Source organism: Excalfactoria chinensis, chromosome 5 (assembly GCF_039878825.1).
Source record: "Excalfactoria chinensis isolate bCotChi1 chromosome 5, bCotChi1.hap2, whole genome shotgun sequence".
Taxonomy (NCBI): Eukaryota; Metazoa; Chordata; class Aves; order Galliformes; family Phasianidae; genus Excalfactoria; species Excalfactoria chinensis.
In genome coordinates, this window is record NC_092829.1 from 38,505,722 (window position 1) to 38,527,691 (window position 21,970).

The following is a 21,970-nucleotide window of genomic DNA, read 5'->3' on the forward strand; positions in this document are numbered from 1 at the left end:
TAGTTGGCTCCTTCTTGATCACTGAGCAAGCTCTGTATGTCTAAGTCTCAAGCAATGCCTTGTTCTGCCCCTCTGCACCCATCACGGACCCAGATAAAAAACTGAGCTTAACTCGGGTTCTCTCAGCATGTGTTCTATTATCTTGTAAACTTACAGCAGTGACTCTTTGAAGAGCACTCCTTGGTGGTGCATTATCAAAGAAAACAAATGTTTTTTGGCTTGGCTTGAGTTTCCATTCAATCCAAAGAGCAAGCCAGTTATGAACGTTATTGTGCTGGTTTCAGCTGCAAGACAGCCATGTGAGTTAGTTGGCAGTACCAGCGGAGAACAGTGTGACAAGTCTTGTTTTGTTTCAATTAAATTAATACTCTTAGAATGGTATTACACTAGTTTTAAACTTCGCTTATCAAGGCAAAATGTTTAAAACAAGCTGGTTAAGTGCATGTTAGCATTTGAAGTTGTACAAGGACATGGGAGAAGTTAACTCTGAACTTCCTTTCCCCTGCATATCACAACCAAGTGCTCAAGGCAACTTAAGCATCCCAGTGAGTTTGTCATTAAAGGAGCAGTGTTCATAGCAGAGCTGTGTTTGCTCAGCGTTTCCCTCTAAGCTCTCTGAGAGCTCCTTCCATGTAGGTGTTTACCTTTGAGTTTAACAGGGGTGCCTACCCAGTGAAGGAAAGGTCTTACACATCCTGTGGGTGCTGATTGACAGTGTGAATACTGAAGATGGTTTCTGTGTCCTAGAAGAAAGTACTAAGATGTCACTTAGGTGAAATAAATAATAACAAACTAAACATACATGATCCTATTTGTACTTCTGTTAATTTGGTGCCGTGCTGTGTAAGGTAGTGTATGCAAGCAGAAGAGGAAGAAATTATCACTATATTCCAATTCTTGAACTTTGAACTAACTGAGAAAAAATAAAAAAAAGTTGAGATGGGCAATGAAAATCATGTAAGTTTCCCAGAATAGCACCATTTTGGTAACCTGTGCTGAGGGTGCAATTCTGGTCTTCAAATCTCAGGCCTGAACGCTATGTGCTGAATTGCAAATAACATGTAAGTTCTTATGATTCTTGTTTCAATACCATACCCAAGGGCAGATCAGCGTGGGTGTTGGCTGTTTCCAGTTTGAGAGTAAGATTCTATGTTTTACTACTGTGTTGAATGTTAATCTGGCTAGGGCTTCCTGTATCGCTTGTGCAATTTAATATATGTCATCTTCATTTTCTTTCTCACTGGCTTCACTATTCTGTGTAGTATGCATTATGGTTTTTCCTCTGAACCACAGATATGTAATTTGGGAACAATGTATGAAGTAAGTAAAACGTCTGCTCTACTGGAAGATCCCTAGAAATGCTTAAGAAATGGGTGGACATGGCACTGAGGGATGTGATCTAGAGCGGTCCACGTGTGGGTTGATTGTTGGACAGGATGATTTCAGTGATCTTTCCAGCCTCAGTGATTCCTTGATTCTAAGATTGGTTGAAATCAAAGTTTAAAAAATATTAGCAGGGAGATTGCTAAAAAAAAACAACAAACAAACCTGCAGAAGTATTTTTGGAAACGTTGAAGTAAACTGAGTCTTGTGTATGTACGGGAGGAGATGAGGTGTGGTCACCTAGTAAGGGAAGAGGAGGAGAATGGAGCATATGGGTTGGAAGAAAGACTTCTGCTTTGTGTGAGGTGGCGGATATGGAGGCTGTGCCTCGTTCCTGCTTGGAAGTGTGTGGCCAGGAGGTCTGCTTCAACATGTGGGAAGAAAGAGGGATGAAGGGGAAGTGGAGACTGGGTGCTGTGGCAGAGCCCTCCTTCCCTTTGCCCCTATGCTGGCTGTGGCAGCAGCCCCGTCATCAACCATGAAGCCATTTGCCTCCTGCCCTGAGAAGCCCATCCTGCTTAATACCTCCATCTTCACAGCTTCTTTCAGGCGTCTGCATGGCTCTGCATTCATCCTGCCTCTTCAAAGATAGAAATCTTCATTTCTTCCTCCATTTGTGAAGAACTGAGATTCCTGAGTCCTTGAATCATTTGGCTTGCCCTTAGCTATGCTGCCTTTGCAGCATCCCTTTTATATAATCGCTGCTGCTCACAGTATTCTGTAATACAGCCCCACTCCTCTCTCTAATAGACTGCTATGATGTCCATGACTTACATCCCTGAATTTTCATTACTGCTGCAAAGACTTTTATGCACTTTAAAAGGGAACAGATGGATTCTTCCCTATTTTGGAGGAGATCATTCGTGCCTGTCCACCTTCTCAAGTTCACCTATTTTCATTACTTTAACTTAAATGATTTGTGGAGTCTTCTGAGCTCTCAAAATTAAACTGAAACCTGAATAAGATTTGAACCTAGATTTTCCTCATCTAGCCTAAAGTAGATGATAGCTTCAAGGGAGGACCTAGAGAATAGTTCATTTTGGTTATAGTTCAAAACAGTAGTCAGTCTGTGCTTTCCCACTGTGCTCTTTCAAAGTTTCACCAAGGAAGCTCACAAAGAGCCATTCTGAGATTGAAGTGGGAACAAAGTGTTAATTGTTAAATTATCTTTCGGCCCCTAAAAACCTAAGGGAATCCATCTGAACGATGATAGTTGCATACAGAGTATCCCTGTCTCTGTCCACTGCTAAGTAGTCTGTTTTAGAAACCCTTTATGTTCTGTCCTTGGCAGTACTCAAAGGGCTTTTGCGCTCAAACAATATGGAGCCTAGCAGGTGGCATTTTTGGCAAATGACCTCTTCTCAATAGCAGGATGTTCAAAAGTTGGCCTTTCTCATCCTTTTTCAGAACTATTAAAACAGGAGGTGAGGGGCAGATGTACCGCCAATAGCATGAAGATGCACTGAGATCTTAGACAGGAAGAAATACCAAAATATGGGTTTCCAAAGAATTCGGTAACCGTTGAAGAGCATGCTTTAGTAGCTGAGCAAGGTAAGCAGCAGCAATACTTCTCATTGGAAACAAACGATGTAAACTTCCAAGAGCGGGTCCTCTGCTGTGGCAGAGGTTAATGATACGAGTGGTTCTGTGTCTTGCAGCCTTTTTCCTCCTGCGCTCTGCTCACATTTGCCTCTCTGACGTGAACCGCAGTAATATGCACCATTTATGTGTCTCTGTCTGATTTTGGTTAATTGTAGTAGTAATTACTAATTTCCAACCCTTGACCCGCTTTTTTAATCGCATTTTTTAAAGCGATCTTTTGGTGCCGTTTTAAAACGTGATGTTTGGTTTTTAATTTAGATGAATTAAGCCGAAGTGTTCTTGAGGGAGCTGCGAGCTGGGGTCAAAAGTTTCATCCGCATAGTGCCCGTTTTCTTTAACCTATTTTAATAATTGCAGCTGCCTTCTTTAATGGCTGGCTTTTGTCTGAACGATGCTAAATTTGTCCTGTTTAGACCGTGCTGCTAGGGTTAGTGTTGAAGCAAAGCGCTGTGCGGTGGCACTGGGGCTTAGGGATCAGCTCTGGGTTGGGTATGTTATGGGATTGGGTAGCTTCTGGGGTTGGGTTTCCTCCCCACCCAGCAGCCCAGCACCACACCTGGTCCTGGAGCTCCCCAGAGCTGTTCCTTTGCTAAAGGCCATTAGACTTTGGTGTTCATTGGCCACCCCTAGCTCTGCCTTCAGCATCCCAGCATCAGCTTTGGCTGGTTGTTTGGCTAGCTTTTAGACTGGTTTTCATACCTTCCTCTCCTCCTCTTCCTTCTCCTTCTGCTTTCAACTGGGAAAGCTTAATGGGGCGTGACGTTTTCAAACACGGAAACCGGTATTAAAGAGCAATTAGTTGGCCAAGCTCTCTGGATAAAACAGAGAAAGTTTGCCGGAGATCTTCACGTCTTCAAACGTTTGTACAAATCTCTTGTCAAATAGAGAAATAATTGCCTTTTTCCCCCCTTCTCCTTTCCCCTCAACCGCTTTCAGTCCCGCGTCTGGTTCAATATAACGGCTGTTTGCATGAATGGCTTAGTTAGCCAGGGTGGTAATAAAACACTTGAAATTTATTGTGACATTTGGATTTAATTAAAAAGTATACACTTAGAAAAGTAAAACATAATGTGGAGAGGGAGTCAGGAAGGTTTTTCTCCTTTTCTTCCAAAAAGCTAATTAGAGTTGTATTTTAAATTGTTTATGTGCTGCTAATCATTGTAATAAATCATTTATACTGGGAAAGACACACTCTAATGTGCTTGTGTAACTGTTTATGCTCTCAAGTTTCTATCATGAACAAATTGATCTGGAAGTGGATTTATTAACCACTAGGGAAGAAATCATTAGTGCTTTCTCTAAATATTCCCCAGGTACACTTTTATTATGGTAGTTTACTGTTTTAACTAAAAGTAACGTTATAGAGCCTCGGTTGTAATTATGATGCAAATTGACTTTCCATCACTTAAAAAGAGGGGAAACTGCCTTTTCTCTGGGAATATATAGCTCGCTGCTTCCAAAGACTTTGCCGAAAAGGAAATGTAAACTCCTGTTTCCAGAGAAACAAACACATCATGGGGACTTTGTGGAAGTTCTAAAATGAGCTAGCGGTAAGTTTCATCTCTTAAATCTACCTGGCCTTTGGCAGATGGTTTTAGGCCAGGGTAAATTTAGCTGGTTATGTTAATTCTTCTGAACCCGGCAGCTTGTTCACAAAGTGACCTGGTGCTTTCAGAGTGCTGGGGACCACTCCGAATCTGTATCAGACGATTGGTATCGCTGTCCCCCTGGGACTGGTGAAGACACTGTTGCGCAGATTTGCACACAGAAGACTGGCAGCAGAAGTGATAATCTGAGCCCTTCTGGTCTGCAGTGCTGTCCTTAATCACAGCTGGGGAGCTGCCAGCATCCCAGCCCTTGCTGTGTGTTTTAGAAGTGGGCTCGTCCTGGGAGTGCAGAGCTGGGTGCCGGGCTGAGTGTGAGGGGATTTGTAGCCCCGTGCTGGGCCTGAGGCCAAGCAGCAGCTTTTATGCTCCAAGATGCTGCTGAATTAGCGTACAACACACGTCCTTTGCCATGATAGTAAATTGCTTTTCCCACCCTCTCTGCGAAACCAAATCCAAAAATCGAAAGCTCCAGCAAACACCGGTAGGTTTTGTGGGTGCCTTTTAAATTTAGCTGCTCTCATTTGAAGACTGAATTATTTATTAACAGGTCTAATGTAAGGCAACCAAACAGGAATACCTGCAGCATGTTGATTTATACAGTTGAGTAGATGGCTAGATGTTTTTATTTGAAGTCCTCAAAACAGTGAACTGTGGTGCAACTTGATGGGGAGGTTTCGCTTTATATGGGATATTCTTAATTAAAAAACAAAAGAGCAACTAAACAGTGTCCAAGTAAGTGGAAAAACCAAAGGCTGCTCGCTATTCATTTTCCCAGAAACCTCCTGTATGTTGTTCTGCCACATTAGGTTTCCCTAATAATCCGTGGGAGGATGCAGCCGAGATCTATGACAGCCCCATGCAGTAGGCTGGGGACATCTCCCATTCTGTGCAGGAACTGCAGTGGCTATCCACTTTGCTGTCTGCAGATGTTCGTATTGGTGTTAGGAGAGCCTTGCTGCACTAACCAGCCCTCAGAACTGTAGGAAATCAAAGGATGGCTTGTGTCTTCTACAAAATGTGGTGGGGGGTGGTTGTGTTCTTTAGATCCTTTTATGACCGTTTTCAGAGTGAAATAAGAGGCCTTCAGTCACATCGTATTCTGCTGAATCTGACACTTAGAAATGTAAACGTGTCTATCAGTATGCCATTAATTGAGAATAATAAATGTCCCTTTATATGCAAAATCTTTATATAGAGGTGACTCCTGCTGCGATTCCTGAAGGCATTTTTCTTTCAAAGCACAAAAATATCAGCACTTAAAGCAGCATTTGATATCGTCTCGCTGTTCCTGCAGCCTGAGCTCTGTATTGCCAGGGCTTATTTCTCTTCTCTTGGTACTTTATAAGGTGCGTTGTGTCCAAATGGGGACGTTCTCTGCAGAAGTCCAATGGGACTGAGAGAGAACCAGCAGCAGTTGTATGGAAAAGGACAGAAGTCCAAATTGGAATCTCCCATACCAAAGAGAATAAGAAGGGAAGGGACCAACACAGGCCCATAAATGCAGTCAGTGGAAGCAGAGCTGGTGCCCATTTCCTCCAGAGGGGTGAAGAGGGTGAGCTGTTCTTTGTGTCCAGAAACTCCGCTGAGTTTCTCCACTGAGAACATACTGTTCTGGGTTTGCAAGAAAGGATAAAAACATCACAAATGCTGCTGCAAGCTTAAATATGTAGCCTTGAATTTACCCATGAATTGCGTATCTGATTGTTCTGTAGCATTTCTAATGCAGAGCATCTGCCTCAAATGCTAACTTCCAAAACATTTATATACACTGATAATGTGACACTAACTGTGGGATGCAGGTTTGTCATTTTCTATGCTCTGTAACACAAATAGGAGCCTGGGTGGACTAGTAGGATAATATGTTGGCATAAAGTACACGTTTCCCCTGTAAAAATAGACATTCCTCCCACAACTGGAGAACAGGGAGAGGATGTTGCCTGCGGAGCTTTGCATACTGTGCAGCAAGTGTATTTTGACACTAGAAACTGAAGAAATGGGAAACCAGATATGCCTGGGGAGTAACTACTGATCCAAGTGTCAGGTTTGATACTGGCAGACTCTGTGGAACCAGTAGCTCAGATCTCAGGAGGGCTGGCGGAGCCCTTGACCTTCGTAGCCGATGAACTGTTGTTACTGCTGAGGGCTGTCTTCAAAGAGAGGGATGGGCAAATTGTAAATACAGCAGTGGTGCCCACACTACAGAGATACAGGACGTCCTGGAGCACTAATACAGGGGAAGTATTTTCCCTGATTTAAACAGCACTGTCTGTGTGATGTCTGTTGGCTTTGCTGCTCTCGGGAGATGGCAGTGTATCAGCCCTTCAGCTGTCTATGGTTGCAATATGGAGAGGTTACTAGGCAAAAGAAGCATGGTGACAGCACTGAAGGCATATTTAAAAGATCAAAGTTTTAGATTGCCCAGCCTCTAGAAGTAGTTTGTGATGGAGCTCATGAGAGCAGGAGCTTGGGTTTGGGGATCCTTATTGGTCTTCTGCAGACTGATGAAGAAATTCGTGCCAGGAATTCCATTGGGAAAATAGCCTGCATCCAAGGTAGCTGTCAACAGAGGGAGAAGAAACGAGAAACATGCTTTCAGCTTCCTGGGCCACATTGGCTTTTGGTGCAGATATGCAGCTCCTCTTGCATTGCCTGTTGAGGCTGGGGGGGGTCAGACTTAGCTGTGTCAGGTTTGGGACTGAAGTGAAAATAAGGCTGAACCTGCATAGAAAGTGAGAAGTCCCTGGGAAATCTTCCTGCTGGTTAATTCTCTGAATGGAGGGTGGCAATTCCACACTCGGCAGTTGCTGTAAATTTGCTGCTACAGGTAATGGAGATGGGATACATGTACTTGGACTGCCAGGTGGATGGGATGCAGTTGTTTATTCTTTTTCACCCGGTTCCTGTTGTAAGTGCTCAAAGACTCAGGATGGATCTTGGGTCTCGCAAATTCTCCTTCATATGTTCCCACGAGGCGTTGGATCAGGGGCAGGTGTTGGTTTTTCTTATCAGAGCTTTGGCTCTCTGTGAATTAGTGTAACTGCAATAACAGTATGTAGAGATGAAGCAAAATGAATGAAGATATCTGTATGTACCTTATTACTTCAAATGCCATTGGTATGCAGAAAGAAAAAAAAGAAAAAGGGACCATGCAGCACTAGAAACAACAGATTATTCATCTTAAGCTCTGCTTGCCTTCCTCATCATGGCTTGCTTTAAAGTCGCTTTCCTTTCCCTGGCTTAGGTAATGCAGGTACTCCTCTGAAAAGAGGCACCACGCGGAGTGTGGTAGAGTCGAAGTAAATTTGAGAAAAGGATTACATTTTGTATGTGGAAGCAATGAATGTAGGCTGCAGATAAACGACATGGGTTTAGAGCGATCATTGTTGCTACAGCTTGATTATTTTTCTCAGGGCCAGGCGCTAGCTTCTGCCTTTGAAGAACTACTGTACTCCTGCCTGTACTGTATTTTATATAACATTTGTGCTGTCTTCCCTTCTTCTATTTGCTGCTTGCTTCTCTTTCTCACCCCAAAATAGAATGCTGCAATCACATAACTTCTGAGTCTTCAGCAGTGGCAACTGACTGCTATGAGAGGTTTGGACAAGAGCACCCCGTGGCCTGTGAATATCCCTATTGTGTACTTATGCATCTATAAGCATCTGCTCCAGAGCTTTAAAAACAAGAGCTGCAGAGAGGATGACATGGTCTTGGGAGCGATCAGAGCTAGGAATAATGCAGGGCTGCTGAGAAGCTCTCTAGGTCAATGAGCAAATGTTTGTAGCTGTTTCTGCAGAAAGGTGTGCGGAGAGCAGGCTGCACATGGCAGGGCTGGCAGTGTGCTCTGGAAAACCATTGCTGTCCAGTTCCCTCCCTGCTGGATGCCCAGTGGGACTGCATTCCTTGAGGACTGCATTTGCTTTATGAAAAAAAGAGGCATAAAAAGAAGGAATCTAGTATGTTTTGGAATTAATACGGTGGGGTTTGCACTTAATTTGTCCTTAGTTACTTATACTGTGGGAGACTAATGGATGAGGCCAGGCTCTTCTCAGCGGTGTGTAGTGGTAGGATAAAGAGTAATAGCCTAAGTTCAAGTTGAGCATAGGAAGTTCCTTACTAACATGCAGAACTTCCTTGCAGTAGTAAGGGTGATGGAGCACTGGAGCATGTTTCCTACAAAGCTGCTGGAGTCTCCTTCTGTGGAGATATTCAGGACCCATCTGGATGCTTACCTGTGTGAACCGTTGTCGGGTATCTGCTTTAGCAGGGGGTTGGACTCAATGATCTCTTGAGGTCCCTTCCAACCCCTGCAATTCTGTGATATTCTCGCAAACCTGGCTTCCAGATATTTACAGTCTGTGAACATCTTGAAATATCAAAATAATAGTGGCTTTTTTCTTTCTTTCTTTTGGAGGGGGAATACATTACCTGGCGTTGTTTGATGCCAGCACACAAATCGATGAAGAGCAAATTTTCTTTAGTTTCAGTTTCTTGAACTCATGGGAGAATTGTGTAGCACTGAAATGCCTGAAATGAATCCAAACAGCCAGTGTGGGGTGAAGATGCACCCTCCACTCTCATGGGCAGTGGGGAAAGGCAGATCTCCAGCTGCTCTCCAGCCTTTTGGCAGCCCAACATCTTTCTTTGGCGTTGGAGAATTGTGCCTTGAAGCATTCAAGGTCCTAAAGGGAAATTAGGATCTCTGAGGTTTCTGGACTGCTTGTGTTCATCCGAAGAATGAATCCTTAAATAAAGGATTTTTTTCATGTTTTCCTAATTGCCACACGTTCTCCCTCTCCCCCCTTTAAGTGGCTTTGGACAATCACAGTACTTTGGCTTTAAATTTGTCTAATCTTTTGAGATATCTGGAAAGGAAAACTATTGTAACTGAAAATGCCTCTGTTTTTTGTTGGTTTTTTTTTTTTCTTCTTTCTTCCATTTTAATAGATATGTTTAGTCTACTTTAAAAGCTTTCTGGTGAACCTTTTATAAATGGCTAATTTAAGCTTGTCAGGTTTTAATTATAATCTCTCTATACACAAGTTAAGATGCTTAATGCTAGTGAAAAGTTCTGAATACAAAGCAAACCCGTGTCAAGTTGCAGGGCACTCTCACCCGTCTTAATTGCTTTTGGTCTGAACTTTAACCTCAGCTCTCCCATCTGTCTTACACGCTCCCTTCTCTCATCACAACAACTTTCTTTTTGCAGAGTGCTGTGGCTCCATCTTAATTCCACAGGGTTTCTGCTGTGGCCAAGTTCTGCTGTCCACCTGTGGATGTTTGTTTCTTTCATCTTTCCCCTGCAGCAGTACCCATTCATGGAAAAGCGCCCTGGGTCCCAAATATCATGATAACTTCTGGTCTCAGTTAAACTTCTCTTCCTAGTGGTATCAATGGTGGGTTTTTATCTGCAGTTTTATGGACATTTTCTTAGGTAGTTTATTCCTTTGCAGCACGGTTCTCTTAATTTTTGAGCTATGACCCAGCCTTTGTAGCAAGGGTTAGTGGTGTTTTTTTCCTTAGATAACAATGAGCTTTACTCAAGCTTAGAAAATTAGTCTTGGAAATACTCAGTCAGTGCAGATTCTTTCTGGAGAGTGCATTTAAAAGTTTAAATCCAAAATTGATTTGGAAGTGCTCTAATCTAAAATAACCCTGATGTTAGCATTGTTGTCTGCTGCTCCTGCTAGCCCCGGTGTTCCAGTACAGTGCATTGGCACACAGTTCCCTGATGCTGTGAAATTGAGTCTCATCTGGAGGTACAGGCTTTTCTAAAAAGGATTGCAAAGCACTTCAGACTCCTTGTTTCATTAGTTCGGTGAAGGAGTTCATTTCAGCAGTCAGGAATCTCATGGTGAGGTGGAGGACAACCAAGCCAACCTAGCAAGAATCCCACCAAGCCAGGGCGGAGGACAGGCTGCTCAGACAGCTTCTTGGCCAGCAGGTTAGGATTTTAGTCGATGGCTTGGGAGTTCTCTTCAGCTGAGGCTTGAGGCAGATCGTAGGCACGTGTCCTCTTTGGGCTTCAGGAAGAACCCTCCAGGAAGCCCTTGGTTCTGCACACTGGGCTAGGCCGTGTGATTTTTTTCACTGCTTTAAACCAGGTGTAGCCATCAGGGTCTTCGTGTATGTTGGTGAGAGTTAAATGGAGCATAGGTAAGTGCACTGAAGAGCAGACTTCCACTTTAAGAGAATCGGTTGCTGCACGGAGAGGTGGTAATGATCCAGGAGAGCAGGGAAAGAGTAAAGTGTGAGTGCTATGCAAGGTGCAGGCAGCAGGTCATAAATTCTTGTAGTGGTGGTGGTCTGAAATTCAAGGAATAGGATTAGAGAGCTACTTCAGGTTAATGAAAATGACTCCCTTAGGATCAGCTTGAATTCAACTCAGCGGTCAGCCATAAGAGGAGGAATGTCTTGTGCAATTCCAACTTCTCATCCGTATTCTGAATACTGCGATGCCGGGCTCCTGAATGCTTAATAGGGTAGAATATGCTCTGTTACGCTATATTTCATATGACTTCTAAGATGCTTTAGTGCAAACTAAATGTCACACTGACTTGCCCCAAACCCTTTAGAGCTCACTTTACTCTGGAATATATGGTGAATTACAGCAGGGTTTTCCAAGCCTTCCTGGGGCATTTCACAAAAAGAAACAAAAGAAAGATGTTGTGCAATCTTTTCCCTTTACTTGGGTCTTTTCCACTGTTCGGGGTAGTAGTGCTCAGCTCCCATCTGTGTATCACCACAAAGTATACAACAGCTGAAGCCAAGGAACCACTTTTAATTCTTATCAGTGTAGTTCCTTGTAAAGAAGGGTAATGTTAATGGCAGTTGTGGATGGTGAGGGCTGACTTTGTTGGTTGTGAACAACAAAATTTGGTTTAAGGCATGGGGAATGGGCAACTTCAGCTATACAGATGTTTAACAAACAGCACTGTACTGGGATCTGCATACCTCTCCCTGTGAATGAAAGCAATTAGCAGAGTTTCTCTGTCTTAATTGTAGTAGTGAAATGGGGTAGATTAAAAGCTATTGGGAGCAAGCTGCAGCTCAGTGAGGCTAAATCTAGACCTCAGTAACGAGAAGAACAGCAGCACTGTAGGTCTTTAGCCTCTGCTTCTGTTGTATTCTCTGTCTCCATGGTGTTAGGGAAAGATGGACCCGTGGCTGGGCAGAACATGCCCTTGTCCCCATTCTGGCTGTGCTGTAGAGGGAAGTTAAGGTCAGGTTGGGGTGCCATCCCTCTTGAGCCCTGCTGTAAGTATACAGGGAGTTTGGAGGGGATGGAGTGCAACCTTTAGGACCTGGTGCAAAGACTATTCAGGCCCTTGAAGATTGGCTGGACGTTGCTGTGTCAGCTGCAGGTGTCATCCAGATAAATTCAGTGCTCTCTGTGCAGGTCTGAATGGTGTTTGGCACCCGTTCTGGACTTAAACTGCAGGGAAAGCATACTGCTTCGAAATACTGGGGGAGGAAGGATGCTCTTTGCTACTTGGTTTTTCTCCACTGCTATCATGAGAAAAAATTCCAGTCTGCTTTATTTTTTAAGACAGCAAACTGATTATATATTGTAAAAGATCAGTGTTTTCATGGGTGAGTAGTAATTACTGAGTAATGGCTTAAAACATTTCCTGAAGGAACATAAAGCTGTTTTTAAAAGTCAAGAGTACATTAAAAGGATTACCATGTAGATTTGATTTTTAGATAACACTAAAATGGATCCCAAATGGACTTATGAAAAGGGATGCTATCTCTTTAATGGAAAGTGCATGGTCTGACAGCTCAGCATGCAAATGGTGCTGGAAAAGGCTGTGTGTTGTGTTTTTTCCTTTCAACAAGAGAAGGAAATAGCTTTCCTTCCTGCCCTGCTCCTTTCAACTTTTAATAGCAAACGGGTCGGTTTGCTGTCGCTAGGAAAGGGAGAGGAGCCCATGTTTCCAGGATAACCGCATCTTTCTGAGTCATTAGGGAGGTGTATTTCATGGTTACCCGAAGGTTGGCAGCAGTTGTCTCCCTAACTTGGACTGCATTAAGTGCAGGGACCCTCTCTGTGTTCCTTACTTATCTTTCCTCATCTCCTGGAACTGAAGAAAATATGCCAATAACTGTTTAGTCCCGGTGCATTTATAGAGGTAAAGGTGCAGCTGTGCTAATCTTGTGCGGGGCATATGAGCATCATTGTTTGGCTCTGTGGTGAGTTTGGGTGGGTGGCCAATACGTTCTCATAGAATGGCTTGCGACCACCACAGCATTTGCTAGTTCAGAGTTGCCAGCAAAACTTTCTAGTGATTGACTGTGTAAAATATGCTTTTTGGCCTGAGTAGGGCTTCTTCTAGAAACATTTAAAGGAGTATATTCATATTTCATTAAAGACAGAGCGCCAGGATTCCAAATTCTTTTGTGGTATTGCACAAATGATTACAGGCTCCAAAAGTCTTGAGAAATTTCTCTAAGCCTGCGAAAGCTTTAGATTGGATAGTCATCATTGCCTGCATTAAGGGCTGTGACAGATTGCTTCATCAGTGTACACAGAGCAGAACATCAAATGGCCATTTGGCAGTGGGCACTGAAATTCTATTAAGGTTGCCGAAAGCTTAGGTTGACATTGTGTATGTCTGCAAAGAGGCAGAAGAAAAGATGATGATGATTGTGCAATGATATAGTTCTATTCTCCTTAAAATATTCACAACTACAGTGTACCGAATCTGTCAGGGTGATGTTAATGTCTCCCTGCTAAGCCTGAGCTCTGCTACATTGCACGTCTTTGCATATCTACTGGAACCTCGATAGCAGTGCGTTAAACAATGTCTTTTACCCGGAAGGTCAGCATTGTGGGGTATTCCATGTGTGCATGGAAATAATTGACTTTTTTGCTTCTTACGTTTGTGATCATTTGGCTCAGAGACTCATCATCTGCTGGTTTGCTTTGACACCTAAACTCCATGAAGGGGAATGCTGGGACCTCGGTGTCTCCTTAGTGGTCACCTTCAAAGCAGTGGAGTAGTGAAGAGTGTGGGAAGAGGTTCAGGCTCATCATCACCAGTGAACACACTCTCATCTGTGATGTTACTCTTCCCCTAGGCAAGTGGTTTGGGGGGACACTCTCTGCTGCCGGACTTCTTTCTACTACAGCAACTGAGTGAGGGAGCTGGCTGCCAAAAATCAGGACCTTTGCTACATTGTAGAGTGCTAAATGGTGGAGGTTTAAGGTACAAGAAATCTTCACGTTCCTTTTTTTCACTGTTCTCAGGGCTTCAAACAGTAAAAATAGATTTTACTGAAACATGACATGTGCTAAGAATAAGCTTTGGGCACATGCCAATTGTGAAAAATTAAACCTCAAACAGGTGTATTTTGCGAGCACAGGGAAAATGTTGCTTACAGGAATGATTTATAGAAACTTCTGCAACAGGAGTTGCGTTCATCCTGCTGCCTTGTGTTCCCTCAGAGCGACAGGTTGTCCTCAGGTGAGAGCAGCTCTGCAATGGAGAGACTTAAACCAAGCCCTGGAAGTCTCAGAACTCTGGAGGAAAACAGAAATTTAGATCCTAACCCTGAGCCTTGTGACCCGAATCAGGGATCTGCTTTGGTACAGATTCCAGTGATGTGAATCCAGTGATGCTATTTGGGATATCACAGAGCAAAGGACGTGAAAACAGGGTCTGTCCATAGTGAGGCTGGAGCAGGAGGTAAGCCCTTGAGGAAATGAAATCCTACAGTGTGCTTTTTTATCCAGGCTCATTCAGAACTGGAGAGCCCCAAAATTGTGATGCTACTGAGAGGAGGATTATAGCATAATCTAAGCAAAACTGCTGATCAAAACATTGCTTCTCCTATTAAGCACACTCACCAACTGTTTTTTGTATTTTGTTATGTGTTTTTGTTTTGTTTTGTTTTGTTTTTTTGCCTTGCTTGGAGAATTTATTCAATAATGAGACAGAAGAAAGAATACCACAAATGAATTACTAAAGCCACTGTAGAAATCACCTACTATATATTGCACCGTGAGACTGGAAATGAAAAAAGATTGTGGTTACTCATTGAGTAATTTTGATGAATGGTGGAAGGCTCGTTTGTGAGCAGTTTGTGAGCAGTTAGTTGCAGGTACTCGGTGTTCCAAAGGTAACATTTTAATTGGATGTACTGATGACATGATGAGCTTCACCTTGCTGGCCATCATCCTTTGGTGAAGGCACCCGGGACAGCGTGCTTGATTCAGGGGAAGTGCATGGTTTGCCTTCTTTCACAGGGCCTAATATTCTTAGAAGGTGAGTAATACGACACTGGGAACACAAAGGGAGCTTCTTTTTAAGGGAATGAAAATTCACTGCATCTCTTTGGCAGCGGCTGTCTGCATTTACTTAAATGGGTGATGCAGGGCTCTAAAGCTTTTAAATGATACCAGATCCTCTGATAAAAGACACAAGACTGCAGCTTATTTATTGTGATGAGACAGGAGTTAATAAGATTACTCCTACTCTTCAGTTACTTTTTCATCTTTTGCAGCCAAATGCTGGGGTGTTTTTTTTTTTGCTGTTGTTAGTAGGCAAAAGGAGGTCAGCTCATTTACAGGACGTTGTGCTAGAAATAAACATTTTTCTCTCAAGTGGAACTCTGAAACCTAGGCTCGAGTGCCCAGCTCCCAAAACACCAGTCGTGGAAACAGAATTGCTCTTAGTGCTGGCATGCCGCATCCCTGCAAGGATCACTTCTGTAAGTTCTGTAAATTGCTCGTTAGTTCTCTGCTTTGCTTTTGAGCAAGCTTTTATGGGAGAGGTAGCTAATGAGAAGGAAACTTTAAGCAACAAGCAAACAAACAAAAACCCAGACCAGAACAAAAGAGAGAAAACTTGCTGAGGGAAAGAGTTAAAGCCATCTGCCCGAAAGCATTGTGTGAAACATACACACGGTGTTGGGGAAATAAGCCAATTATGTGTGCTTCACAGGAGGTGGGGGACTGACCTTTGTGTATAATTAGTTCTTTTATTTAAAGCAAAGATTTGGAATAGAATAACTAATTAGCTGTCATAAATGGCAAATGGAGGACTCGGCCGGCTCCTGGGGGAGCTGGAGGAGGTCTTCCTGCAGCTGAACTCCTGGGCGCTGCTCGCTGCTCTCCATCCCATCCCACAGAGGCAGTGGTGGCAGTGCTTCCTGCAGCCCCTCAGTGCCAAAGTGGGCTGAGAAGTCCTGCTGGTGTCACCTGCTCTGCACTTGCCTGCAGAAAGAACAGCAAGGCTGCAAAGCCTCCAGGCACCTATCATTAGCCAGCGGTCCCACATCGCTCTTCCAGACCAATTAACCTTTACAGTTGCATTCAAGAAATCAGGTGGTAAGCTTCCATGTGTTCTGCTCTCATGCAGATCAGCGCGCTGCAGAGATGTATGCCTTAGGACCATCGCAGATAACTGATTTTAGAAGGCCCTCCATCTATAGGAAAGGTTGAGGGGCTGTCTTGGAAACAAGGCTTTATGGGCAGTGCCCTTAGAGGAGTTGCAACTGATTGCCATGTTGAATAGAAATGTCAGTAAAACAGGCTAGTAAAACTTGGAGGTGTGCTTAGTGGATGCTTGTCTTACAAAGCCAGAAGAATAATTTTGCAGGAAGACCCCAGCTGAGAAGATACGGGCTGATTACAGCTGGTTTGCCCGCCTGTGAACAGAGGTAAAGTTTAGATTACTGACTGCAATAACAGCCTCTTTAGACACAGCCATAAATTTCAGTATGTCCAGAGGTGGCGTCTATAATTTTTTAATGTGCATTGGAGCTCTGAGCACTCAGAACAGGTTTTGTTTTGTATTAACCAGCAGCAAGTCTATTAAGTTGTAAAGGGCAAAGAAGGGAGCATAGGCAGCCAAGTATAGAAAGGCTTCATCCACCGCTCTTAAGCAAAGATAGCGATGGAGGGTGAGCACCATGGAGTGCAACCGGAGGGTCCTTTTGGAATGTAGTGTCCAGTCAGCATTCCCCATCGTTGTGTATGTCAGTGGATGAGTGCCCGTCTGTTCATTTTCCTAGCTCTGCACTGCTGCTCTTTGCCTTCTGGGTGCATGTGGCTGGGGTGAGCCCTTCCTCCTGGTTAGGGCCCCGTGTTACCTTACTGATCGGGGGATCTTGGTGGAAAAAAATCTGTGCAGAGGAACAAAGCAGCGTTGTGGTTTTGCAGTGGGGAAATTTCCAGAAAGGATGAGAAGCTCTGCAGGTGGTGGCTTCTGCCTGCAAAGCCCGGCCTGTTCGGGGTTTCCTGGAAGGAGGCGGGAGGAGGAAACCGGGGTTCAGTGCTGGCCGTGCCCTTTTTCCACACACCTCCGACTGCGAAAGGGGTTAAGCTTCTGAGATGCTGCTCTCTTGTTGCTTGGAAATGACATGGCAGGTGTGCGAGGAGCCCGTGCTGATGGAGTTTGGCAGTTTTTGAAATTTTGTTTCACGCCTTGCCTGCTGTGTCAGCTCACCAGCTAATTGCAGCCGCCGCTCGGCCCGGTGTGTGTGTGCTCCGCGGCGCTGGGCCGGCGCAGGGAACCTCACAGACCAGGATGTAATTTCAAAACACTGAACCTGACCAGCAGAGGCTGACCTTGCTCGTTATTATCTGAGTGGGAATAGCAGCTTTGAACATCATATGATCTCTGAAATGGTACCTTTTTTCATTAGAAAGCCCCCTGCTGAACGCTGACCAAATACATTGCTTTTTTCCTTGCTTAAGGTACTGTTTAAAAATATATATATCTGTTCCTTTGCTAGTTATTAGAAGAAAATCAAAGTGGTACATTCCCCTTCTTGGCGGAAGCCTCTCCTAAGACAATGGAGTGCTTGGAGGAGCAGGGAACCGAAATGGCGGAGAGGCAGGAGAGCTCAATGGGCTCCAGTTACCCAGAACCAGCATTTTGAAATCCCCATTTGTGTTGTCCTGGATTGCACGTGTGCTGCTCAAAAACAGGTTTAAGTTTTCACTTCATTATTGCGTATTCGCCACTGACATCAGAAATTTGCTGGTGTTGACTTTGCCGGTGCTGCAGTGACGAGCAGGAGGGCTCTTTAAGTCTGGAGAGTTCTCCAATGTTACTTGACCCGTCTCCGTGCTGCTGGGACCACTTTGATAACAACCAGATCGATGCCTCGCCGTTGGCGTGGAGGTGTCTTAAGTGCTATTGTCGTCTGCTCGCAGCTCTGACAAAGCAATTATTACTGTACGAGCAGTGGGTTTTACATGGGCTGCGCATTAGCCACCACCACCAGGTCACCCTGGCTTTTAAGGAAAGCAGCAAATGTCACTTACTGCAGTAGCACTGGCTTGTTCTGCTTGGGCCAAGGGACTGTTAATATTTCCATTATCAAGCTGTTACTTTCTGGGACATCCAGCTTGCTACAGGAACTTCGGGTAAGAGCATACAACCAGTGATGCTGCCAACCCAGCCACCACGACCCCTCTCATCTGCTTTGTGTTGGTTAAACCTGTGTCTCCAGTGGGGATTACGAAGGAGGAGAACCAGTGGCGTGCCCCAGCTTTGCACCCACACCTCTCCTTTCCCTGCAGCTACATCCAGGCAAGGTGTTAGATGGCTCAGGGCAGGGGTGCACGCGCTTGGCCCTTCTGATCTGTCATGGGCAATTAACGATGCAAGGGCACTGCTAATGAAGGAAAAACAAACGTTAGAATTGCTGTGGGTTGGTTCTGCTGCAAAATGTTGGTACATAATAATAATCAAAAGTGCATTGCTTTTTGTCAGCCCTGCCTTTGGGGAAAAACCCATGCTCCTGCAGGCATCATGTTCCTACCTACTCTGCAACAGCAAACGAAGTTCCTCTGATCACTGATTTCACTGCTGCTCCCAGCACTGCCCCAAGTGCAGGAAACCTGTTCAAGCTGTCTGAACACCTTGTAACCCCGCTGTCTGGTTGTGTTGCAGGTGTGCCGATGTTATCCGTACAACCCAAGGGGAAGCAGAAGGGCTGTGCTGGTTGCAACCGGAAGATCAAGGACCGGTACCTGCTGAAGGCCCTGGATAAGTACTGGCACGAAGACTGCCTGAAGTGCGCCTGCTGCGACTGTCGTCTTGGAGAGGTTGGATCAACCCTTTACACAAAAGCAAATCTCATCCTTTGCCGCAGAGATTACCTGAGGTAAATAGAGGAACGTAGTGTGGGCTCTTCCCAAGCGCCTCAGTTCGCTGCCAGCTGTTTGCCTTTCTAGCCCCTACTATGTAAAAGTGTACGCGTGCACGATTGGCCCTGCCACAGAAAGGCTGAAGGTCCTTCCCTGTCTGTGCATGGCCTCTGGTTTGCACTTCATGTATTGCATAGTCAGGGAGGTATCATCCTGTTTTTAAGTCAAGTTAGGAAGAGGGACATGACTTAACTCTACTGTTTCACCCCAACAAAAGCAAGAAGTGCTTTCAGAGAAAGTAAAGAGGGGACCTTTAATTCTTCCTTACTATCTATGATGTTATGCTCCTGCCTTGACTGACACGCTGTGATTCCGTGGTCTGACCAGGCTTTTACCTTTTCCTTTTTGCTTCCACTGCTTGCTTTTAGATAGACTTCTGGTGCTTGTATTCAGTAAGGCTCCTCCCGTGGGACTCTTGTCTCTTTGCTAAGTAAACAGAGCCAAACACTCCAAAATTACAGATCAACTTCAGAATTTTTTTTGTTCTTGAGGAGGTCTGCAGGGACCAACTCCTGAGTTGGAGCTACCCTGTCAGTATGTGTCTGCAGTGTGTAACAACAGAGCATTTTTTTTGCCTGGTGTGTATGGTTTGTTATTTTTACAAACTAATTCTAATAAATGAATTTTAATATGGCAGCAGCCCTAATGCAAACATTCGTACAAGGGTCGCACTGCAAACCCCCCAAGTTTTGCTTCGTTTTTCATCTGGAGGAGTGTACTTGGTCTCCAGCTAATATGTTGTGTTTTTTTCCTAAAGGACTGATATTTCTTGAGCTAACTCAGTCAGCACAACATAAACCACCATGCTGGTTTCAGAACAGGAGCTGCATTGCTGGCTAACCTTCAGTGTGCAGAGGGTGCCTAGGTAGTTAATGATCAAGTCTTCCATATATTCCTGAAAATCTTTTGTGAATATTTTCTCAGCAAAACTTTCACAAGCAAGTTTCTCTCTTTAAAACAAGAAACTGAGCCAAATAGAAGACAGATATCTAATAGCTGCCATTTGGGAGCTGCCATTTCTCTTTCTTTGAGGCAACATACAAAAAACATCCTTCTGACATAAGGACTTTTGCTCACAGTTGGAATGCGTTCACAGGGACCCCCTAAGTCTTTCAGAAGAGCTTCTTCTAGGAATAGTTTTCCTTCCACAAGGTATAGGCTGCATTAGTTTCTGGAGTGTTTCTTTATAGATGGTCTTATTAAAACACATACCTTCTTTGCACCCAGCCTGCCAAGCAGTCCTGGTCTCTCCATCAGTCATCCTCCTCTTCATTATTTATCTCTTCTCCAGACTTTGTTGTAAGTGCACTTGATATACAATGTATTTTTTTAAATCTGAGCTGGAAGATACTCAGTGTTGCTCCAGGAGTCACAGAATACTACTAGAAATTCTTCAGCTGGGCAGTGAGTCCATTTACATTCGCTTTTCAAGACCCACAAGCTACTTTGTGTCTCATCCGTTTAACGAGCCCCATATTGATTTTGGTTTGCTCTAGTTTCATAACAAAAATAATGTGTATCATCAAATCAGACGCATTAGAGTGCCAAAATAGAGCACTATTGATGTTGTTAAACTTAGAAGAACTTTTTTGTCGCTGCAGTTGTGGGGCATCTCTTTTTTTTTTCCGTGGCTTATCCTGAGAATGCTGCTTGGAAGAAGAAAAATGTAATCCATGATCTTCTATCAGGGCCATGGGTGGCAAGGCTTCTTGGGACACACCAGAATTCTGTGCTCAAGGTAGGAATAAAGCCAGGATTGCAGACCCCAAGAAGCATTCCACATCCTTTAAGTATTTTTCTCCTATCTTAATGCAGTCTGTTAGAGCACTTTTGATCACTACAAGTATTCTACCTTAGCTGTTGCTGCTGGGAGGTGGGTTGTAATTGTCACAGCCTAGCAAATTTGACCAAGAGTTGGGTCAGAAGGAGGAGCATCAGTTCTGCAACACAGTGATTGGCTTGCATTCAGGTGTTTGGACAGCTTTGCAGCTGTGATGGGTTGTGCTCTTGCTAATGAGCAAACTCAAGTCAATGCTCACTTATAGGTTTCTGCTGCACCGCTAGGTTCTGTCCTCCTGCTGCTGTGGAGCACATTCAGCAACAAGGGTCAGTGCCATACACTCCCATATTTTATGGAAGTATAAAACAGTTTTTTACCTTAAAACATCTCCTGTTGTCTTCTGCATGTTGTATTTCTTTCTTTCTCAATTTTAGCTATTAGTTCTATGAATAGAAGGAACTAAAGTTGCTGTCACCATCCTCTCTACTGTCAGTCCTGGTAATTTGAATTTTTCTTCTTGGAGAATTACCCACTTCCATCATATTTAATTCCTTCCCTTTAATAGTCTCAGAGCCTCAACCCACAGCTTTTTCACCTCGCTAAACAACTCAGGATATTTGTTCTACTCGTCAAATTTTAGCAGAACTTACTGCTAAGAATAAGGTTTTGTACCTCACACTGTGCTCATACCTAGAAGCGAGTACTTCGGAGGACAGCCAAAGGAACTGACTACCTCTCTGTGAATAATAGCAGTGTCACATATTATGCTGCTACTTAGAACATGGACCATCGCTTGAAAAAATTAAAGGTTGGACTGATTTGGAGCCCATAAATGTAAATATCTGCATCTTTCTAATCTGAAGTCCAAAAGAAATGCTGTTGTGTAATGGTCAGGAGAACACTGCTGTTTCTTTGTCTCTTTATAGACTGTTTGCCCCCCAGCTAAGCATCCAGTTCAGAATCATGAGCTTTGCTCTACATACAGTGTGCTTTCCACACCCTGTGCTTGGCCTACACACCTGCAGTAAGCCAGCTCCTTCCTATGCCATGACCCCCCCCAGTGCTGGGCAGCATTCCCCTTTCTTCAGCACAGGGGCACCAAGGTGTAGGCACTTACATACAGGAACGCTTCTTGGGGAAGCCTATCTGCTGTATTTCAGGAGTCGCTGGCAGACTATGGCCTGATCATTTGTTTCAAAAGATAAACTGTCATCATTGCTTGCGAAGGAACATTTGTTAACCTTCACATTTCATAAAACACTTTCTTGCTCATTTTTTAATCATGAAAGATGAAATTGGATCTCGAGTTGTTACCCTTGCGGTATCTCCTCAGTCTCCAGCTGTGCCGAGATGTAGCTTTCGATACATTTCATCTGAGCAAATAGATTTACCATTTGTTTCATAATCACGGTTCCAGCGTTCCTACCTCTAATTATT

General features: G+C 44.0%; 1 protein-coding gene across 5 annotated transcripts in view; it reads left to right on the plus strand.

Annotated features, from left to right (window-relative positions):
* Positions 1-21,970, plus strand: part of LMO1 (LIM domain only 1) — a 47,481-nt gene that overhangs the window by 17,242 nt on the left and 8,269 nt on the right. For all 5 annotated transcript variants that reach the window (XM_072338252.1, XM_072338255.1, XM_072338254.1 and 2 more), the window contains one exon: positions 18,497-18,710. In XM_072338252.1, coding sequence (XP_072194353.1) covers positions 18,497-18,710 — 214 coding nt within the window. The remainder of the gene's footprint in view (positions 1-18,496; positions 18,711-21,970) is intronic.